This window comes from Micromys minutus (assembly GCF_963924665.1).
Source record: "Micromys minutus genome assembly, chromosome: 7".
Lineage (NCBI taxonomy): Eukaryota > Metazoa > Chordata > Mammalia > Rodentia > Muridae > Micromys > Micromys minutus.
The window spans coordinates 81,529-102,065 of record NC_137976.1 but is presented as its reverse complement, the minus strand read 5'-3'; the positions used below and the strand labels follow the sequence as shown (position 1 = coordinate 102,065).

Here is a 20,537-nt window from a genome sequence, read left to right as displayed (position 1 = left end):
CTTAGCTGTAAAATACTGGCTTTTCCCTCCCCCAATAACCTCTAGTTTATTCACCCATGATACTTAATTTTTTTTTAATAGACCTGGACTGACAAAGACCCAAGAGAGCCAGGCTCAGATTCATCAAACTCTAAGCATGATCCAGCAAAGAATTTTTTTTTAAAGGAGGGCATCTGGGTTAGCTGAAATGACACTGGGAAATGTCATCTCCTACAGCAGCCAGCTTAAGCCAGCCCTAGCAAGATGTATCCACCTGAGCCTGAAACCCATGCTGAGAACAGAGCATCCTGGGTGAGCTCAGTATGTTATATGGAAGCAACAGTGAACCCTGGCAGGCAGGAGATGACTGTAGCAGCAGAAAACATGCCATCATACCTCTGCAGTGACTGAACCCAACACCAAGCTGTCAGGCTCTGTCCCACTGACCAGTCTGAAGGTCTGTGGGCCATTAGGCTGCTTCCTAAATAAGTCCAGGTGAATAGTTGCTATGCCCAATAGACCTAGAGTGGAAGACAAGAGAGAACAATGGTGATGTTTCCAGTCACACAACCTGAGGGATATTCTGTTAGGTTCACTACACAGTGTCAGTATCACTAAACATAAAGAGGCTGTGGGCATTCCAGAGGGACTGAGGTTATGTACCAGGCCTGGCAAAGGCAATATCTAAATCACACAGGGTGTAGAACTACACCAATAATCTTTGAACCACTGACAGAAACTGGAAAATAGTGTGGTGAAGGTGGTGGTGGTGGTGGTGCTGGTGATGGTGGTAGTGGTGTAGCATAAAAGGAAATGAAAAGCTACTAAACGTCCTGGGCAAAACATACCAGGGAGGATGAAGGGGACAAGGCATGATGACAGTGACCTATAGAATGTGTGCCCTGTATGTGAAAAGCAAGAATAAGAGGAAGAGAGAGAGTAAGAATGGAGGAAGAAGGAGACAGATAGGAGTGTAATGACTAATCAAACAAAGATTATAAGCAATAGGGCAAATAGAGTTTAAACACAGTCTGCGTGGACATGCTCTGCATGGTTTCTATAAAGCTGCAGTTTTGCAGACTCCACCAGGCTGCCCTGGAATGAAGGAGGGTGGTCACCAGGAGCAGGGACCAGGAGGAATGAGAAGTCAAAGGTAGTCTGATGCAGGGTATCCCATATATCCACTCAAGGAAGGGAAGATTTTTCTTATTACCTCCCCAGGCATCTAAAGACAGCAGATTCCAAAAGGCTAGAACAGAACTCTTAATGGTAACTAAAACATGATCATTTGGTCAGTCTCTTGCCTTCAATGGTCTCTTCCTTCTCAACTTTAATGTTTATATGGATTTTAACATCCAAGAGGTTTGAGAGTATAACTCAATGGTACAACACTTATCTAACATGCTTGAAGCCCAGCACTACAAAATGAATAAAAAATAATTTAAGGATCAGCAAGATCAGCACTTGTCACCAAACCTGACAAACTATACTTGATTTCTAGGACCCCCAAAATGGAAAGAGAGAATCAACTCCTACAAGCTGTCCTCTGATCTATACAGGACACACCACTAAATGTAAAAACAAAAGAATCTAACAAACATCAACACTACCAATGTAAACCCAGGTACACATACAAGTCCATGATTATGTTGATGACTTTACCCTGGACTGTTGATTTCCTCTGTCTAAATCATGTGTCTATTTTTTTAAAAAGATATATTTAAATTTTAATTATATGAGTACACTGTAGCTGTCTTCAGACACACCAGAAGAGGGCACTGGATCCCATTACAGATGGTTGTGAGCCACCATGTGGTTGCTGAAAGAGCAGTCAGAGCTCTTAATAGCTGAGCCATCTCTCCAGCCCTCATGTGTCTATTTTAAATTCAGCCAAGGGGTTTAATCTGTAGGGAAACATCAGCTAAAACTTATAGAGAGGGGCAATCGGACAGGAGCTGCCAGGGCTAACAATTGCTATGATGGGAAAATGTGTTGTTTGTTTGAGACAGGGTTTCTCTGTGTATCCTTGGCTGTCCTGGACTTGCTCTGTAGACCAGGCTGGCCTCAAAGTCACAGCTATCTACCTGCTTCTGCCTCCCAAGTGCTGGGATTAAAGGAGTAAACCACCACTTGTTACTTTTTTCTTTTTTTTTTTTTTTTTAATTAAAAAAAAATTTAAGGAAGTCCATTAAGTCTAGAATGGTTTGAAATTTCTCCTATAATTTAAAAATTATTGAAGAAAGAGTCTGGATTTTAAAAGTAGAGACTGGAGAGATGATTAAATGTGAAGAGTGCTGGCTATTCTAGAAGTTTCCAGGCTGGCAACTCACAACCATCTTTTCCTGAAAGATTTGGCACCCTCTTGTGGTCACTGTAGGCACTACATGCACATAATGCTCAGACATACTTGGCAGGCAACACACACACACATAAAAATAAAGGAGAAAGTTTACAAAACAGACAAGCATGGCCCCCAAATGAATGACATTGTTGATGCTTAACTTTGTACCAAAAATTCCATTGGGAGACCTGTGGTTCAGAGGAGAAGGCTGCCTCCTTTGCAGGGTTTCTCCCCTCCACATTCCAGAGCCTAGGTCAGAGTGCTCATCTGGAGCACTCCTCTACATGTTCACCACCCACCTTCTGAGGAGCACTTATCCTGTGAGATCTGCAGGAGCAGCTCCTTGGATTTGGCATTCAGCTCACTGCAAAAAGAACAGACCCATGTGAACCATCCAAAACTCAATGCTATAGGGTTGAGTTTCCACACACACCCTGCCATGTATATGTGTGTAATAATATATATATTATATGAAGGAACACAAGGTTGTCAGTCATTAAAAACACACTGCTTGCAGCTTGATAGTTCAGAAATAGCCACTGATGAACCGAGGAGTTGGCTTTTCAGCGGGAACCCATGGAACACCATTTGGACATAAGAAATATATTAGATACAGCTAATACAACAGCCGTGTAGTACATGACAGGTTGGCAGTACAGACTGAGACCTTGCTTTCATTTGGTTAATTTTTATTAACTTAAAATTAAAAGCCATATGTCACCGCTACCATTTTATAAGCACAACTATGTATAATTAACTGAGTATAAAACTTAGAGTATCCCAATAAGCCTCTCTCCTCCTTCCTATCTTTTGCTTAAGATCCATGCAGTATTTCTGCTTCCATGCTATGTCCACCATCACCTTTAACAGCTTTAGGCGATTCCCTGGGGATATCAGAGTGTAAAACAATTGCATTTTTGGCAGGTGTCTAGTACTCTGCTGCCTTGGCCTTACAAAATTGTATTCATCTAAGTCCCTACAGATAGACTGTTTATTAGTAGAGTCCTTTCCAGTAAATAAATGGAGATTTTCACACAGTTGGAGGTCCTGAAAATTGAAATCTTGGGAATCATTTTTGAGTAGGCAGCGAGTGTCTTTACCCACTGGACTGTATCGCTGGCTTCCTTTCCATGATCTGCCCATCATTTCTGTCATTGCATTTTCTTTTCTAAGTGCACTAATCAGTTTGTCTAGATCAAGATCATCCTGTCCTGACGCCAGTGGTCTGCAGCTTTGAACAATCATTGATGGTGAGATTTTAAACTCCTATTACAAAAGTGTTCATGAATTTGTCCTAGTTAAATGTTTCAAAATTGGGAGCCAGTACTAAACACTACTGACTCTCTTTGGGGCAGGAGTGAAGACAGGCAGTTTACCTTCTTCTATGATTTACTGACAGTGGAAGTTATTAATGAATTTTCTTATATTAAGCCAGCTTTACATTTCTTGTACAAACTCAAGTGGATTTATTATTTATTTTTTGTTTTTGAGACAGAGTCTCTAGATAGCTAGGAGTGTCCTGGAAGTCACTATGTAAACCAGGCCAACTTTAAACTCAAGAGATCTGCCTGCCTCTACCTCTGCTATCCAAGTGCTGAGATTAAAGGCATCCACACCCAGCTTGGATTTATTTATTTTTAATATAATGGCTATATAAACATTGTAGATATATTTATGCATGTCCATGTTTTGCCTTTATGTATGTATACCACATGCATGATTGGTTCCTACAGAAGCCAGAAGAAGGTATCAGATCCCCTGGAATGTTTGAAAGCCATCATATGGGTTCTGGGATCCAAACCTACATCTGCAAGAACAGCCAATGCTCTTGACCAGAGTCATACCTCCCAAATAGATGCATTTTAATGCATTCATCACTGGATCCTACATGATGACTTTTTATTTAAGATCTTTATACTGTTATTTATAAATGGTTTTCATGTCCCTTTTCTATTTTCTCCACCAGAGGCTGGCATCAGTTGGAGGCTTCCTTCTACTCTGTGTGGCTGGCTGCTAAAGGAAGCAGGGAATCCCTTAAGAGTCCTTTGTCTCAATAAAGAAAGAGAAGGATGATCCCTGGAGCTGCCTTTAAAAAGAAGTCCATGTTTGACACGGGGCTGGCTGTCGTTCAGAAACTCAGGACAACTTGTTTTCATTTATTTAATAACTTTTAGGGTAAACAGTGCTATACAATGACTCCAGTATCTGTCCATCTTGAGCAGACATAGCTGTCACCACCAGGCCTCTGATGATGCAGGCTGTACTCACAAGGTGAATTCCTCCTCCCAACTGAGGTCAGTAGTGTTTCTCACTAGGGTGCTGATGAATCGCTGTGTAGGATCATTCAGCTGGGCCACACAAACATGGCTAATGCCTGTGATCAGATGAAGCAAGGTTTTATTTGGCTTTTGGCTTTTAATTGCATTAAAACTTTGCTTAACCACACAAGAAAGGGTAAATTAACTGAAAAACAAATCTCAACCAAGAGACCTTTATGTCATTTTCCATTTACACACTCTCAAATAACCTGGTGGTAACAGCTCTGGACTGACCCCAGTGTCCCACTTACTTCTATTAATTCATCAATCCTAGAAGTAGGCAGGACTCCCAGGTATGAAGCCTCACCTAGGAGCAACATGCTATGTGCTAAGGCTTGATTCCTCTTTAGACTAGACTAACAGCCTACCCAAAAGATGGTTGGTACTAAGCTTAAAGTGTAGCTGCACCTCACAGACAATCCATATCTCATAACAAACAAGTGTTTTCATTCCTTATCTAATCAAGATCCTATGGGGGTACTTGGTATAGACACTGTGACATCTCACAGCTGTTCCTGCTCTGAAACAATGTTTCCTCTATAGCATCAGTCCTGAAGTCCTCATGTTTCAGGTAAGGTACTTTCACAGTTACTCTTTAAGGGAAGACTCAGATCCATTTCCAGATAGGGGAACATCTTAGTATGGTTAGGGAATGGGATCTGGTTTTATAGCATGAGCACCCCAGGCTGGGACCCCACCCCTGCCTGGTAGTCCAGGGGACCCACTTAGCCACTAGTGTTTCAGGTATGAAAACCAATATGTAAGCACTTGTACCAAAAACATTAGCTACAGCCATCTTTGTAAAGACTTAGTTCAAATGAAGCTTCTTTTATGCATTGTAAACTAGAAGAACCTTTGCAAATTGTGACCAGAATTCCTAGCATTCTTAAACAATGACAGAACCTCATTCCATTCTCATGGGGGGCTTCAGTAACCATTGGGAATCCTGGGGAAGACCATGATCCCACAGCTGCCTTCCTCCTATTAGCAGCACCAGAGGCACAGAACCCCCATAAACCCCCTTTTAGACAGCATAAGCTGCACTGCTCAGAGGGATACTCAACATGAATTCATTGGCTCCGTTTAAAAAAAGAAACTGTCAGGCTGAAAACAGCAACCATGATACTGCTTTCTCTTGGCCCTCATGTACATACAGATGAATTTAGCTGCATCTTTATGGGGTGCCATGTGATGCTTTATGGCATGTATGTCCTGTATAACAATCAGAGTTCGTTACTTGCATTGCTACTGTTTCAAATACCTGCCCTGTCTCTGAATCTGGAACATTTAGAATCCTTTCCACAAACTTTCTGGATATACATGATTGGCCACTACCAGCCACATTTGCTCATTGTGCTCAGGGGGTTACAGCTTGTGGCCTTTGGACACTAAGCCCATTAGCCAAAGACCAAGTTTTTTTTTACTATATTTCTGCCAAGGAAGGCAGTGATCACACTGTAGACCAAATCAGGTTGCTACATGAGAGTCCACCATCCCTAGTCAAGGAAGGTCTCTCCCACAGTGTGGGAAGCCACCATGAGGTCCTGGCAGCACCAGCACTCACCTGAAGCACCAGGGTGGTTTAGCAGGGAAACTCTGATATTCTTCACCTGCAATTTTAGTTCATGAGCTCTTGGAGGTTTGGGAGGGCAGGGTTCCTGAGCAGTGGAGGAAGTGCACTGTAGAGTCTGTAGGGAAAAAAAGCAGGGAAACAGGTGTGAGGATGTGAGGGGTTTGCCAGGGATACTGGCTTCTATATGGGGCAGTATCTTCAGGAATATTAGAACAGAGCACCTGATCTCTGGGGTCAGCTTAGAATTGACACTCCTATCTCATGGAGAGGTTCTCTTGCTTCTGCAGTGAGCCTTTTCTATCCCAATGAAGAACCTGCAAATAGTGATGACCCTGTTCAAAGTCTGCTTGTGGTCTACTTTCCAAGGCAGTGAAGACTAGCCAGCACATGGTTCCATATTCAGACCCAGAAGTGGTGCTTTAGATACTGAGTTGGTCTTCAGACTGTGGTGCTAGACAAGACAACATCTAGGTATAAATAGCTGTGAGCTTGTGATCACTTCCTGCCTCCAGTAACAGGAAGAACAGCTATGAACCCCTGGTATTGCACAAGCAAGAGGACAGAGGCAGGTGCAGAATTATTTCATTCTCAGAAGGGCATCAGGTACTGGCTGTTCTGGCAGTGCTCACAGGGGCTCTTAAATTTAGCACAAGAACCTAAGACTTCAGAAGGTTCTCTGAGAAGTGCTGGGCTCTGAACAGTGAAAGTCATGCAGGAGCTATCCTGGGTGCTGACTGAACTTGAGACACTTCTTAGAGCATAGTTACTAACATCTTCAGAAACACTCATGGGTACCACCTACAAGCACTGTTATGAACCATGTTCTTCCCTTCTGTGAGAGAAGGATACCAAAGGCCAGGAAGGACTATAAACTTCCTTAAAGCACTGGGATGAGTTGGACACTTTGTCAGTTGTATATATTTAGCTATTTTTTCTTTCCTTCATGTGTATGTATACATGTATGTATGGGTGTTTACATATGTGTGGGGGCTCACGTGTGTGAACATGGACATGTCTATGCATATTAAAGCCTGTGGTTGAGAGCAGGTGTAATCCTTAATCAGTCTCTTCAGCAATGAGTGCCCTGGCAACCTTTCCCAATATGGAGCTCTGATCTTGAGACTATATTCTTAAACCATGGGTAATATCTGTCTGTGCAATGTCAGCCCCACCATGGAAAGTGAAGGCAGTAGAAACACTAGCTCAGAATCTCCTGTGTCCTGTGATCTGGGCTTACCTGAGTTTCTTTGACCTGCATGGGCTTGGTGCTCAGAAAAACAGATGGAGAAGCAGCATTAACTAGGTGCTTGAAAAGATCCTCAAGGGCTTCAGAAAGCCTGTTTACCTCGAGCACCTGCTTCTGGAAAGAGATAGGTCATCAAATCACTGCATGCCAGATACAAGTATCTGATAGGTATGCTAGATGTTAAACCATCAGACATCATTCATTCAACTTTGGTTTGATGATTTGGTTTGATGCTAGCTCTTATCTCTAGTACTACAACTGTCCTGCTAGCACATGACAAGCCAGGAATGGCAGCAGTCTTCAGGAGCAGAACCAGTGAGAAATTGGGGACCTTAGTACATAATGAACTAGTCATGTCACCAACTATGTGGGGCTGAAGAGGACCCTGAGCTGCAGAGAAGCACAGCCCATTCAGAATTGGATAGAGCTAGGGCTTAGGACCAGACAAGCTGTGCAAAGACTCCAAGCCCCAAACACTGAACAGCAATAAATATGTGCTGCTTTCAGTTATTGGATCTTTTGATTGTAGCTGTATTGGTTATCTGGTTTGTTGCTTTAACAAAAGCAATTTAAGGAAGAAAGGCTCATTTTGGTTCACAGTTTTAAGGCACAATCTATCATAACAGGAAAGGCAAGGTAGCAAGAATGTGAAGCAGCTAACTATAGTGTGTATCAAGAGGCAGAGAGAGATGAATGCTGGTACTCAACTTGCTTCTCCTTTTTATTCATGCTTGGGACGCCAGCCTATCAGATGGTGTTGCCCACATTTAGGAGGGGTCTTTCCATCTCAATTGAAACTTCCTCAATGATTGTTTGGAATATTGTTTCCACAGATCCCATCAAGTTAAGAATCAAACCTTAACTGCTACCACTCTGTAACCCAGACATCTCCCATATTCAGGATGTCAAGGTCCAGTACCCCATGTAAAGCTTGTGAAGGGACCACAGTAAGCTTCCTGGGACTTATATTGCATTATTCCTATCTGGGTACTGGTGCTTGTTTATGTGTGTGTGGTCCTGTTCTGTGCATCAGATCTCTATAAATCAGAGGTTCTCAATTTATAGGTCATAACCCCTTTAGGGATACAAGGGCCTTTCACATGGGGCTACATATTAGCTGTCCTGCATATCAGATATTTACATTACAATTTATAACAGCAAGATTACAGTTATAAAGTAGCAATAAAATAATTTTATTATTTGGGTGTCACTACAACATGAAGAACTGTATAACAGCTGTATAACAGGTTACAGCATTAGGAAGGTTGAGAACTACTGCTATAAATGCTTTTGGAGTACAGGTTTTGGGTTTTATTTAATTTTCAGTATTAGAGATAGAGTCTATGGCTTCTCCCATATTGGGTAAGCATACTATCACTAGAATACATCCCCAGACCTTGGTTTTTGGGGTTTTGTTTGTTTATTTGTTTGTTTTTTAAGGGAAAAATCTCATTATGTACCCAAGTTGGACTTAAACTCATGATTCTCCTGCTTCTGCCTCCCATGGACTAGGATCACAGGCCTACAGTACCATACTCCCATTTACAGTATGCATTTTTAAAATCTCAATTAATGTGAAGGATACCTTGGTGTCTTTGTGTCTTATTTCAGTATTATAGCTTTCATTTTAACTCTTGAGAAAAAGGACTGTGTAGATATTTGCTAAGATGGCAGGTCCTATTCTAATGCAGCCCAGAAATCCATGCCATCTTTCTGAGGTTTGAGAAGAGAAGCTGTGATGGTCAAGTTCTACCAAGATCTAGCACCTTGGTTTCAATGCCATCTATAGTAGGTGGCTTCAAATCACCTTGGGTGCTATTTCCCATCACTGGGGGCTCCATCTGACTGTATAGGCAAGGTTCCCACTGGCTTATAGGACACTTGCAAAATGTACAGCAGGAACTGACTTTAGAAAGGAAGATTGGAGCAATCTTTGTTGTTGTAAGACAATTGGCTGCCTGTGCTCTGACTGACCAGGTTTCCCTACAGTGAACTTGGCCTGTATCTATTAAAAGTAGGCCTTATGTTTTGAATCTCTAAAACATAAGGCCTCTATATATCAAGAATCAAAATGGCTAATGTTTCTATGGCTTTCACTAGAAGCCATCTTCTCTTATACATATGTACTAACTAGCTTAATACTTTATATCACATTTCCTCCACTTCACAGATAAGAAAATTAAAGCAGAGAGAAGTCAGAGCCACACATTCCATAATTAGGAGAGCCAAGAGTCAAATCCAAGTGGTTAAAACAGTCCAGAGCACGTGCTTTGAAGCAGGAAGGCATTACCTATCCCTTCAATGGCCCCTTGATAACCTAAGTTGAAATAAAAGACACATGATATAATCATTTAAAATGTACATTTCGCTGCTCATTTGTACATACACAGTACTAAGCATCCACACTTAAATGTGTTCACTACTCCTCACAGATGAATCCCAGACTCCATCCTATCAGGAGTTCTGTCTCTAACCCCTGGCATCCATCTTCCTTTTTCTGTGGATTGCCTCCTCTGGACTGAATGTGTCATAATGTCACATATGTCTCCTGAATCAGGATTTGTTTATTATTTACAAGGCTACTCAGAATACAGCATGCACCAGCACATTACTCCATTCCTGGCTGAATAATAACCCCTATTATGGCTGTGCCTCACATTGAACTCTTGTTTCTCTGTCTGACCTGCACAATGGCTTCTTATTCAGTAGATAGAGGAACTACACACACAAGATACACAGACACCTATGCAGGCAAAACCCCCATACACATAAAAATAAATACATAAATCAACAAAGATGGGGAAATAATATACCTGCACACTGACTGAGGCAAATTAATTAGTAACACAGCTAGCTACCCATGGGGGAAAAATTACTCAAAAAAATCACACAGATTGGTAATTTTCACTTCACATAAGAAATTCACTTTTCCACATAAGAAATTCAATATTGCTGAGCTTGCCTGTGTAGACTGCAGGCCTAGACAAATGATGTCATCATCAGAGAGAAGCAAGAAGCAGAAGGAGAAGACCTCACCCCAATTCATTCTCCTTTCCTCCTTCCTTCTGTCATTTCTTCTCTCAGACAATGACATCAGTTGTCCAGGCCTGCAGTCCATACAGACAATCCCTAACATGTTCAATCTCTTCTTCTGAGAAGGAGACCATTCTATGTTCAAGATCCTTGTCCCCCCCCCACACACAGGTAGCTGTGTTACCAATCTCATGTTAGTTAATTTTCCTTAGTCAGTATTTGTGTATGTGTGTGTGTGTGTGTGTGTGTGCATGCACACTCGCCTGCGTGCGTGTATTTGTGTGTGTTTGTGTGTGTGTGTGTGTGTGTGTGTGTGTGTGTGTGTGTGTGTGTGTGTGGACTTTGCCAGTTCAAACCAAACCAAAGCCAAACCAACCAAACCCTCACATTGCACACATCTATGCAAAAATATGAAGGCTGAGATAGTTACAGGACAGGGATGGAGCACTTGTTTAGCATGTCCAAGGCCCTGGGTTCCATGAGAAAAAGTGAAGAGAAAAGAAAGACAAAAGTGAGATGAAAGGAGAAAAAGCAAAGTATCTTTATGCAAATACCCTGCAAAGCCCACACATCTCTGCTGTAATGAGGCTTCAGTGGCTGACCTAGTTGAAATGGAACAGGATTACAAGGGAATTTTATAAAAGCCACACAAAGAATTCCCTTGTACAATAAAGGAAGGTGACACAGGACATTTCACACACTCACTACAGCCCAGCTTCTGTCCTTATACCCTGAGTCCACAGAAAGTGAAAAGGAAAGCATCCTCTCTATCAAAGCTATCACAGAGCCCTGTCTCTTGTGGCCTAAATCAGAATGGGGAAAGTAGGTAGCAGCACCCCGTCCACACACACACTTTCAAGCTGCCCAATTCAAGACATGCCCTAGCCACTCATGCATCCTCAAACCAGTGAAAGAATGACAAAAACTTACGGACTGACCTCCCCTGGGGTCTGGGGCTGTATCCTGATGGCTGTTTCTGGTACATGGGTGAAAGACCACCTGATCTGGATGTCCTCTCTCTTCTCCTCCATATGGAATTCCACCTATGAGAACAAACCACCAAGCAACAGTTACTGGGCAGCTGAGATTTTCACATGAGCCTTAACTACATCTTTTATGGATGCTGTTACGTGTGTCACATATGTGCATACTGTGTATACATTTGCTGTATGTGTGTGCACATTGCATGTGTATACTGTGTGCTGTATTTGTACAAGGTGCATGCATATTATATGTGCATGAAGTGTGCTGTGTAGATGTGTACTGAAGCTCTTTGTGTGTTATTTTTTTAAGATTTCTTTTTATTTTATGTGGGTGTTGGTTGATTTTTGTCATCTTGACCCAAACCTAAACATACCTTGAAATCATAGCATATTAGCCTATAGTCAAGTATGCAGAGATTTTGATTAGTGACTGATATGGAAGAGCACACTTCACTGTGGGCATTGCTACTCCAGAGCAGATGGTCCTCGGTTGTATAAGAAAGCAGGCTGAGCAAGCCATGGGGAGCAAGTCAGTAAGCAGTGCCCCTTCATGGCCCCTGCTTCAGTTCCTGCATCCAGGTTCCTACCTTGAGCTTCTACCCTGACATCCTTCAATGATGTAGAGTTATAAGCTGGAATGAACTCTCTCCTCCCAAGTTGCTTTTGGTCATGGTGTTTTATTACAGCAACAGAAAACTAATTAAGATAATATATTTGGGTTGCCTGTGTGTATGTAAGTATAGTGTATGTATACTTGGTGCCCCTGGAGGCCAGAAGAGGTGAGATGCCACCTGTAACTGGAGTTATGAAGGATTGTAAGCCACCAAGATGCTGGAAACCAAACCTAGGTCATCTGCAAGAACAGCATGTGCACTTAACCACTGGGCCATCATTCTAGCTCCTGTGTGTTTCATTAGTCATATGTTCTAACAGATAATAGCTCACCTTCTGCCTTCTACCATGTTCTTCCAGAATAGACATGAAGATCCTGCTAAACTCCTTTCCAGTCTCCCTTCTGCCCAGGTAGCCCCTCAGGTCAGGTATTACTGACACTTCTAACCTTATTTAAATGAGGAACCCCCTGTGTTCTGTGCTTCTCTTTCTATCACCAAGGCATAGGAGAGTGGAGAGAGCAAAAGGACCCAGCACACCCTGTCGTCAGTTCTGGGAATGGCCAGTATCCATGTTCACATGTCTTGGGATTATATAGAGAGTATCATAGAACACTTTCCCCCTCACCTGGGCCACTCCAGCAGCTTCGACTGGTCTCCTATATTGGACAGTCCTACTCATGTAGAGTATGCAAAATCATGTGGCCTTCATCCACAAAGTTTTATATATAAAGCCAGACATAGTAAACAGGACCTGGCAGGTGTGATTAGGGCCTGGACCTTAAGGTGGTGAGAACATCTTATATCTCCAGGTGACCAAAAAGAATCAAAAGCATTTTTAAAATGATAGAGGTTAGAAGGAGAATGGGCCAATAGATATGTTTTGAGGACTACACTCATGGTGACTGAGCTGAAAAAGAACAAGGCACAGTGACCAAGCAAAGAGTGAGGTGGTACACAAGCTCTTTAAAACTAACATATAGCTAACAGTAACATTATCCTGCAGTCCTGTAGCCCTAAAACTGCCACCATTTTATCAGATCAACTGTGTCCACTTGCAAAAGATTATCACAGCTGGGCTTCCCAAATGCTGACATTCCTTCACAAGATAGGCAGGTTAGGTCATGGGACCCTTACCCAGTTATCTAGTCACTTCCTTCAACCAGTCATATACAATATTGCCATAATTCCACATGGCCTCAGAGTGGGGACAGAGTATATAGGATGAAAGAACTAGAGGAGGCTTCAACTTCATAGCTGTGGGGAGTCACCATCTATGTTGGGTACAGACCTTACAGGGTGGTGGTGTGCTTTTCTGAGTCATATTCATGGTGACGTACAGTTTAAAGATAATGAATGACCTGACTCATAATTAATAAGAATGATACTCAGAGCCTGTAACTCATCATGGAGGAATCCTCCTGTGTCCCTCCTATGGTAGGGAATACAAGGTCATGACTACTGTGTATTTCCCGTGACTGATAGCATATACACAGCCTTACCTTTAAATGAAATGGGGAAAGCCGAACATCATACAGCTGGCATTCTGAGCCTGTGGTGGAGGCAGGCCCTGCACTGACCAAGAACTGAAGAGTCTCACCCACCACATGACAGCTCACCATCTGGAGAGACAGGGCATAGGGAATCTTCAAAGGACAGCCAGGATGGTACCTACCATGGACAGCCTCATTTCACTGAATAACCTAGACTTTCTATGTTAGCAAGGAAAGAATTTGGGATCTTAACTTTGAATTAGTAGTCATATACTTTGTAAAAGCCAGACACTGCCTCAGACCCTTGATTCCTGATGAATTCTCAAGAGATTCTGTTCTGCTTAAATCTAGTTGCCATGCTTTTTCCATATATATATATATATTCTATATATAAAAGTTTTGTTCTTTTAAAATCACTGCTATATTTTTTTTTTCACAATGGCTACTTTTCAATTCCCTAGATAAGGCCAATGAGATGGGTTACCATCTATAGGTGCTTACCACTAGACCTAACAACCTGAGTTCCATCCTTAGGATTAACATGATGTAAGCAAATAGCCAACTTATACAAGTTGGCTCTAACCTACACACGAGCACACACACACACGTGCACACATACACACACAAATTGCCTCTGACCTACACACATACACACACCCCACTATTATAATAATAACTACACTTATTTATTTCTACCCTCATGGAGAGAAAAGTCACTTACTGTCTTTTACTAAAAGTAAGCCTTTAAAAGAAATTAATAGGTATTAAAAGCATAAAATTTAAAAATTAGCTGGGTATGGTGGCACATACCTTTAAAATCAGGAGGCAGAGGTAGTCAGATCTCTGATTTTGAGGCCAGCTTGGTCTACAGAGAAAGTTCCAGGACAGCCAGGGCTATACAGAGAAACCATGTCTCAACAAAACCAAAACCAAAATCAAAAAACAAAAACTTTAACATTCACTGATGAAAAAAAATTTAAATCTTATCTAGAACATAAAATTATTTCTAATTTTAGTATATTATTTTTAATATGAGAATAAATCTAAAAATAAAGTATTAGGTGATTGTAAAATTAAGTAACTCTAACAGAAACAGAATTATAACATGAGCTCAAATATAAAATGAACTTGTATTTTAGAACAAGGTTGTAGAAGAGAGAGAAAAGTAATTGCATTAACAATAAACCAAATCACAAAATGTCATAAGGTATTTCAAAGGAGTGATTTTATGACCAAAATAACACAGTGTTTTTTGTCAGTGAGTCCTAGAGGAGCAGAACTTCTAAGTCAGACTCCAGCCATGCCTGGAAGAACCCTGAGCATGCCCAGTGTACACCAAGACCAGATGCCAGGTATACAGGGGCTGTAGCAACAGGGCATCTAGGCACTACACAACAGGGTGGCCAGGCCCCCAGGAAGCTGGCCAGTAAACAAATAGAGAAGTCTGAAGATGACACAGGATAGACCTCTGTCTCCCCCAAGAAACAGCTGATCCCATTCCTGAGGTTTACTTTGGGAGTCATAGAAAATTCTTTAATTCTCCAGCATATTTCTTAAAATCTAAAAACAAAATGGAAAGATTATGAAAATAATTACTTTCCCAGGCCTGATGCACAAAGTGCAGAGCTAGGCCATCACCTCACTCTATTTCTCATCCCTGGCCTTCCACACGCAGCTTCTGCCGTTGTTCAATATACACACTCTAACAAATCCTCCAGGTGCTCTGGGTCCCATTATGGTAGCTTCTGAAATCCAGGAGCACATAGGCCTAGCAGGAGTTCACCTTAAAAAAAAAAGACCTTGCTTCTCAGTTCTGAAAGAAACAGGTTTGCTTTTCTTTTCATTCCTGTGACATTGCACTCAAAAGGTGGATGACAGGGACTGGTTATGTGGACCAGAGTCCACAGAAGGTTAGAACAACAACAACAAAAATGTTTGGATAATAAATGTCACTGATTCATGTTAAAAATAAATGTTCTATAAACAATCCTTTCTGGAAATGTTGATAACAGAGAAACTCCACAGACCAATGACTGATGCAGGGAAATGTTGTTCCCAGGGCCTGTGCCTTTTAGTGCTTTAAAATAATAAAACAGAGAAGGCCTTGCTGCATGACTATCAAGATGTTCTAGAACCTTCTACACTGAGCTCATCAGCACTGTACTAAGAATACAAGCGGTTTGAGATGGGAGAGGGGGTTTGCTTTAAACCTCATAAGAAGGTTTGGTTTCCAAGGATACATAAAGCTGCCCAATAGCCATTCTTTGAGAGACACAGAGCATCTAAGCACTTGGATAAACCTAGGAAAAAATCAGGCCAATAACTAAATTCAAAGAACTTGAGGACCTCTTACATAAGACTCCAAAGCTCTAGAGGCCTAATATCCAAAGTGTACAAGGAACTCAAAAAGCTAGACACCAGAGAATCAAATAACCCTATTAAAAAAAATGGGGTACAGAGCTAAACAAATCATTTTCAGTTGAGGAACACCGAATGGCCGAGAAACATCTGAGGAAGTGCTCGACATCCTTAGCCATCAGGGAAATGCAAATCAAAACAACCCTAAGATTCCACCTCACACCAGTCAGATTGGCCAAGATCCAAAACTCAGATGACAGCAGATGCTGGCGAGGCTGCGGAGAAAGAGGAACACTTCTCCACTGTTGGTGGGGTTGCAAGCTAATACAACCACTCTGGAAATCTGTCTGGCGATACCTCAGAAAATTGGATATAGTACTACCTGAAGACCCAGCTATTCCACTTCTGAGCATATACCCCAGAGACACTTTAATACACAACAAAGATATATGCACCACAATGTTCATAGCGGCTCTATTTATAATAGCCAGAAGCTGGAAGGAACCCAGATGTCCTTCAGAAGACGAATGGATCCAAAAATTGTGGTACATATACACAATGGAATACTACTCAGCCACCAGAAACAATGACTTAACCAAATTCTTAAGAAAATGGCTGCATCTAGAGAAGATCATTCTGAGTGAGATAACCCAGTCACAAAAGAACAGACATAATATGCAGTCACTGATAGTGGGATGCTAACCCCAGAGGCTTGCACTCCCCCAGAAACAACTCACAGACTGTATGAAGTCCAAGAAATAAAGAAAACAAAAAATATACATATATTCACAAAACAAGAAGACTTTGACTATTTCCATGTTGCATTTTGTTTTGCATGTACTTTACGCTTATTGCAACTAGTAGGTTTTCAATGCATACTGTCAAGCCCTTGAAAAAAATCAAGTACTGACTAAAAAACATATTCACATGGTTTTATGTAAAATTTATTTTAATGTCTGAAAAAACAGTACTGACAAAAATGTATAATTTTAAGCAAAAAATGTTTAAAATCTGTACATTTATCTTTGTTTTGCAAAATAAAGTCGTTTAAAAAAAAAAAAAAAAAAGACTGGCACCAGAGATTTAGGAGGCATATGCAGATTAATTGAGTACTTTTCAAGGAATTAGATTTATAAAAGGAAATAAAGGATATTATAAAAACTGTAAAAAAAAAAAAAAAAAAAAAAAAAAAAAAAGAATGAGCAACCATTTTGTAAATTCACAGGAAATATAAAATAAAACATTGTAAATAAAAATTAAATGAAAATGAAAAAAAAAAAAAAAAAGACTCCAAAGCTCATGGTTAGCTACTTGTGATGGTCAGTGTTAGATGTAAATTTGACAGGATCTCGAACTACTTAGACAGGCTTTCATTTACAGCCATGAGGGATTGTTTAGATTAGGTTAGCTCTGGGTATGCCTGTGGGAATTACCTTGCTTAAGTTAATTGAGGTGGACAGACACATAAAAAAGAGTAGCAGGGTTCCCTGGTTTGAGTTTAGGCTGCATAAAAAGAAGCTATCTGAGCATCTATTACTCTGCTTTCTGAATATAGACACAGAATGACTCCAAATCCTTCCTTCCTTAAGCTGCTGTTGTCAGGTATTTTATCACAGTCATGGGAGAAGGGACTGAGAAGTCCCTCACCCCCAACTCCAGTTCTAATAGCATCACTAATGGGTCTGCTTCAGATTGGGAAGTCTTTTCATAGCATCCCAATTCCTCCCCAGCCCCACTTCAGCTCATCAGTCACACACACTAACCTCTGTAAGTGTCCTCATGGTATATCATGAAAACCCATTAAACAAATCACCTGAGCCCACCTCAGTGGTGTGGAAGTAGGAAGCTGCCTTTGTTCTTTTTTTTCCTAATTTTAATTTTTAAATTATTTATTTATTTACTTATCTATCTATCTATCTATCTATCTATCTATCTATTTATTTATAAACAGGGTCTCACTCTGTAGTCCAGGCTGACCTGAACTCCCTACTGAGCTGAGACAGGCAATAGAACTCTCCAACTTTCTGCCTCAACCTTCTAAACACTGGAAGTATAGGTTCATGTTATAAAACCTCTCTTAATCACAACTTTAAAAAAAATTAGAGTTTTACTTTGTAGCTCACTATGTAACGCAGGCTCATCTCCCACCCATGACACTTCTTTTGCCTTGATCACCTGAATAGCTGGGATGAAAGGAATGAGCCACCACACTTGATTACCTCACTCAACATTTTGATATGCCAATCCAAACAAACAGCTCTCACTGGACAGACAGCCATCAGGGCCGAACCTCTCCCCAGGGTTCTGCTTCTGCCACCCGAGACCCACAATGCCTCATTTGTCAAATAGAAGAGAACCAAATGGTTTTAAGTCGGTAATTTTCTTTACCTATATTAGTGTTGATCCACAATAAGGATTAGTTCTCTCAACCAACACAGAAGGCTTCACTCTCAGGCTGCTCAACTGAACAGCAGCAAGCAGGATCCCATAAAAATTCTAGGGACCCTGACAACTTCCCAGCCATCTTAAAGGGTCAGAATGCCCAGGGTTAACACCAACTTCATGGTCTATAAGGAATAAAGAGCTCCCTTAAAGGTGATAACTAGGTTTTCTAGTTAGTCCCTCTGTCTGCATTATGTAGACCTGTTCAAACAAAGTTTTTAGGTCCTTCTTGTGTGGGTTCTAAATATCTCTTCTGGAATGCCACTGTGTAATGCATATGCTCTTGTACATGTGGTGTATGTACGTGTGTTGATGTGCTAACCTATCCAGGCAAGTATAGGAGCCAGGGGTTGCTGTCTGTTCTACTCAGTTGCTTCTCTACCTTTTTTTTTTTTTTTTTTTTTTTTTTTTTAGATAGAATCTCTCAATGAACCCGGAGCTCACCATTTCTGTTGGACTGGCTGATCAGCAAATCCCCAGGATCTTCCTGTCTGCACCTACCACTGGGTTACATATGAACACTGCCACACCTGACTTTTAAGTTGGTTCTGGGAATCTAAACTCAGGTCCTCATGATTGCATGGCCAACTCTCGAAGCCTGCCTGACTCCACCTCCTCAGGTGTTACAACCACATGTCACCATGTCCAGCATTTATTTTTAAACATCAATTCTGGGAAGAAACTCCGGTCCTTATACTTGTAAGGCAATCATTTTGCCAACAACTGTCTCCGAGGTCAAGCAGTAGCTTTTTGAAAGGTTAAGTATCACTAGTTTGTACTAACAAGCTGGCACTTGCCTCCCAGGAATGAGTTTCCTAAATTAAAAACAAAACAAAAATAAGCAAAAAAAACCCAAACAAACAAAAAAACAAAAAACCTCAGCCACAGACCTGCCTGAGTCCTGAGATCTTTTCTCCCAAACTTACCCACAGAATCCTAAGTAATACCACCATTTCAGAACAGAAGGCTGATTATAATTCCCAATAGATACTGTCATTTTCAAGAGCAAAAATGGTCGAGGTGGCTGTGGTAGGCATGTAAGCATGTGTCTAGGATACCCCTAGATAAAGGAGGGTAGTTTCTAATAGGTTTTCTCTGCTGACAAAATAAGTCAATTCAAGCTGAATTAAAAGTATGAAAGCAGGTTTATTTGGGAATGGCTCCCAGGTGAATTCAGTTGTCTCAGGGGACAAAACTGAAGAAGTCAACATGCAGACAAGACAGGGAAGTGGGGAGGGAGAGAAGGAAGCAGGGAGATCTGTAGTGGCTAATGGTCCTTTTAATCAGAAACACACACCTGACACACCTGGTGGTGTATGATGTAAGCAGTTGCTAGGTTCCTGAGAACAGGTCAGTAGAACTGTCTATATACTAATAGGGTTAGGGTTAGGAGTCACAGATTTGGGTTGGAGAGATAGCTAAGTGGTTAAGAGCACTGAGTGCTCTTCCAGAGGTCCTGAGTTCAAATCCCAGCAACCACATGGTGGCTCACAACCGTCTGTAATGGGATCCGATGCCCTCTTCTGCTATGTCTGAAGAGAGCAGCAACAGTGTACTCACATACATAAAATAAATAAATCTAAAAAAAAAAAAAAAAAAAAAAAAAAAAAAAAAGAGTCACAGATTTGAAACAGACAAGCTTCCAAGGGTGAAGGAGACTCAGTGACTAACACCATCCTGTCATACAGCATATTCTAGCAAATAGCAAAAGGTCTGTTGTTCACCTTTTTTTCCCGTCTGGCTTCAAGACCTCACACCCACACACACAGCTCTTGTCTGGGAAATATGTCTTGTGTAGACAGGGAGTCCCAGACTCCTGCCAAAGGTCCTCCCAAGTCATGCAGTCATGTTGTTGCTTGCCAGCAGGGAAGCCCAGCCCTTTAAAATTCCACCACTGTTTCACTTTCCAACTTACCTGTGGTGTAGCTCCTCTCAGAATATTCTAGAACTCAAATATCATTTATTATTTTTTGCCTCCAAAAGAACTACGGGCACAACTGAGAAAATGTATCTAAAGAGTTACTGAGTACATTTTTTACATGGATCACATGCTATAAGGAAGGAGCCACCAAATAAAAAAGAAGTAGATCTATTACTGGAGCTGTCAGGTCAGAGGATAGGCTCTGGCAGCCCTAAGGAGCTTGGCTATGAGTTCTCAAA

The 20,537-nt window shown here is 41.3% G+C and overlaps 1 protein-coding gene across 4 annotated transcripts in view; it reads right to left on the bottom strand.

Moving 5' to 3' along the window:
- The window catches only part of C2CD2 (C2 calcium dependent domain containing 2), a 66,613-nt gene that overhangs the window by 23,506 nt on the left and 22,570 nt on the right, over positions 1 to 20,537 (bottom strand). For 3 of the 4 annotated variants that reach the window (XM_080919343.1, XM_080919345.1, XM_080919346.1), the window contains exons 3-9: positions 13,587 to 13,706; positions 11,429 to 11,533; positions 7,449 to 7,571; positions 6,203 to 6,326; positions 4,589 to 4,694; positions 2,620 to 2,684; positions 376 to 500 (exon numbers count right to left, since the gene is read on the bottom strand). In XM_080919343.1, the coding sequence (XP_080775469.1) occupies positions 376 to 500; positions 2,620 to 2,684; positions 4,589 to 4,694; positions 6,203 to 6,326; positions 7,449 to 7,571; positions 11,429 to 11,533; positions 13,587 to 13,706 (768 nt within the window). The remainder of the gene's footprint in view (positions 1 to 375; positions 501 to 2,619; positions 2,685 to 4,588; positions 4,695 to 6,202; positions 6,327 to 7,448; positions 7,572 to 11,428; positions 11,534 to 13,586; positions 13,707 to 20,537) is intronic. The other variant, XM_080919344.1, reaches the window with a different exon arrangement.